The sequence below is a fragment of the Arachis duranensis genome, chromosome 2 (genome assembly GCF_000817695.3).
Source record: "Arachis duranensis cultivar V14167 chromosome 2, aradu.V14167.gnm2.J7QH, whole genome shotgun sequence".
Lineage (NCBI taxonomy): Eukaryota > Viridiplantae > Streptophyta > Magnoliopsida > Fabales > Fabaceae > Arachis > Arachis duranensis.
In genome coordinates this window covers 92,730,282-92,731,666 of record NC_029773.3, presented here as the reverse complement: position 1 = coordinate 92,731,666, position 1,385 = coordinate 92,730,282, and the positions used below count along the sequence as shown (strand labels likewise).

Here is a 1,385-nt window from a genome sequence, read left to right as displayed (position 1 = left end):
ATCCAACTCAACTCATTTAGTATATATATATTTATTTATAATATTATTTTTATAATATTTAAAATTATATAATAAAATATTGGGCCATAATGATGTATGATTCAAGGTTTATGGAACTTAAATTGGTCCGGGTTTTGGATCAAACCCCGGACAAGTACAACCCGTAACCAATTGAAAATTCGGAAAAAATAAAAAAAAAAATAAATTAAACTTCACCGTTTCAATTTCACTCTCTCTCCTTCTCTCTCTCTTCTCCAAACCCTGCAAATTCTAGAGGGAGAAACAAAAAAGCAGAGAAGGAAAAAAAGCTTCAACAGTAGTGAGAGAAACACAGATAAGAAGAAGAAAACAAAGAGAGCAAAGAAGAAGTAGAAGAAACGAGAATTAACGAAAGCTTCAGTTACTCGCACGAAGATCTGAAAATAGAGTTCGCGGAAACTTCTCTTATGGAAATGCCCGCACGAAGATCCAACTACTCGTTACTAACCCAAGTTCCTGACGACCACTTCTCCGGAAGCGGAGGCGGCGGGGCAGGTGGCGGAAGCACAGCGCCGTCGTCCTCCGGCGACGGTAAAAACAGCAGAGGAGGGAAGTTTGAGAACAGAGGAGGCTTCGATTGGGACCTCGTCGGCGATCAGAGGGCGACCAACCGGATCGGTAACGTTCACTCCTCGATCGGGCTGCAGAGGCAGTCAAGCGGGAGTAGCTACGGCGAGAGCTCGCTCTCCGGCGGCGGCGGTGACTTCTATGCTCCGACGCTGTCGACGGCGGCGGCGAGCGACGTAGACGGTTTTGGATACTACCACGAAGATGGTTTTAGGGTTGGTGAGCTGAGAACGAGGTTGCCGGAGGCTTCAGGAAGGAGTGCCGGCGGCGGGGGTGGCGGCGGAAGTTCGTCTGGGAAAAGCTGGGCGCAGCAGACGGAGGAGAGCTACCAGCTGCAGCTAGCCCTGGCGCTCCGGCTCTCTTCCGACGCCACGTGCGCTGACGATCCGAATTTCCTTGATCCGGCGCCGGATGAATCGGGGATGAGGTCTTCGAGCTCCGCCGAGGCGGTGTCGCATAGATTCTGGGTTTGTAATTTGTTGATTCTGCACTCTCTCATAACATATATTTGGTTTTTGAATTGAAATGGAAGATATTGAACAAGCAAACTTTTTGGCCGGAGTTGTTATCCGTAACTTTCAAATGGATTAGTGTTCTTCACTCTCTTAACTTACTGTGACTTTTCATGAAATTTTATGGATTCTGGCAACAATTCTAGGAAATAATTATGGCTAGGCATTGTTACTGTTTCAAATTAGGTTAGAATCAGAATGTGCTGAGGAAATCGCTAGCAGGAAGTATTATTATCGTTTATTGAGAGATGAAGTTAAACCCTGAAT

At 45.9% G+C, this 1,385-nt stretch overlaps 1 protein-coding gene across 3 annotated transcripts in view; it reads left to right on the top strand.

Moving 5' to 3' along the window:
* The first annotated feature begins 221 nt into the window (after positions 1 to 221).
* The window catches only part of LOC107476223 (serine/threonine-protein kinase CTR1), a 6,775-nt gene continuing 5,611 nt past the window's right edge, over positions 222 to 1,385 (top strand). For all 3 annotated transcript variants that reach the window (XM_052257098.1, XM_052257097.1, XM_052257096.1), the window contains exon 1: positions 222 to 1,073. In XM_052257098.1, the coding sequence (XP_052113058.1) occupies positions 447 to 1,073 (627 nt within the window). In that variant the 5' untranslated portion in view covers positions 222 to 446. The remainder of the gene's footprint in view (positions 1,074 to 1,385) is intronic.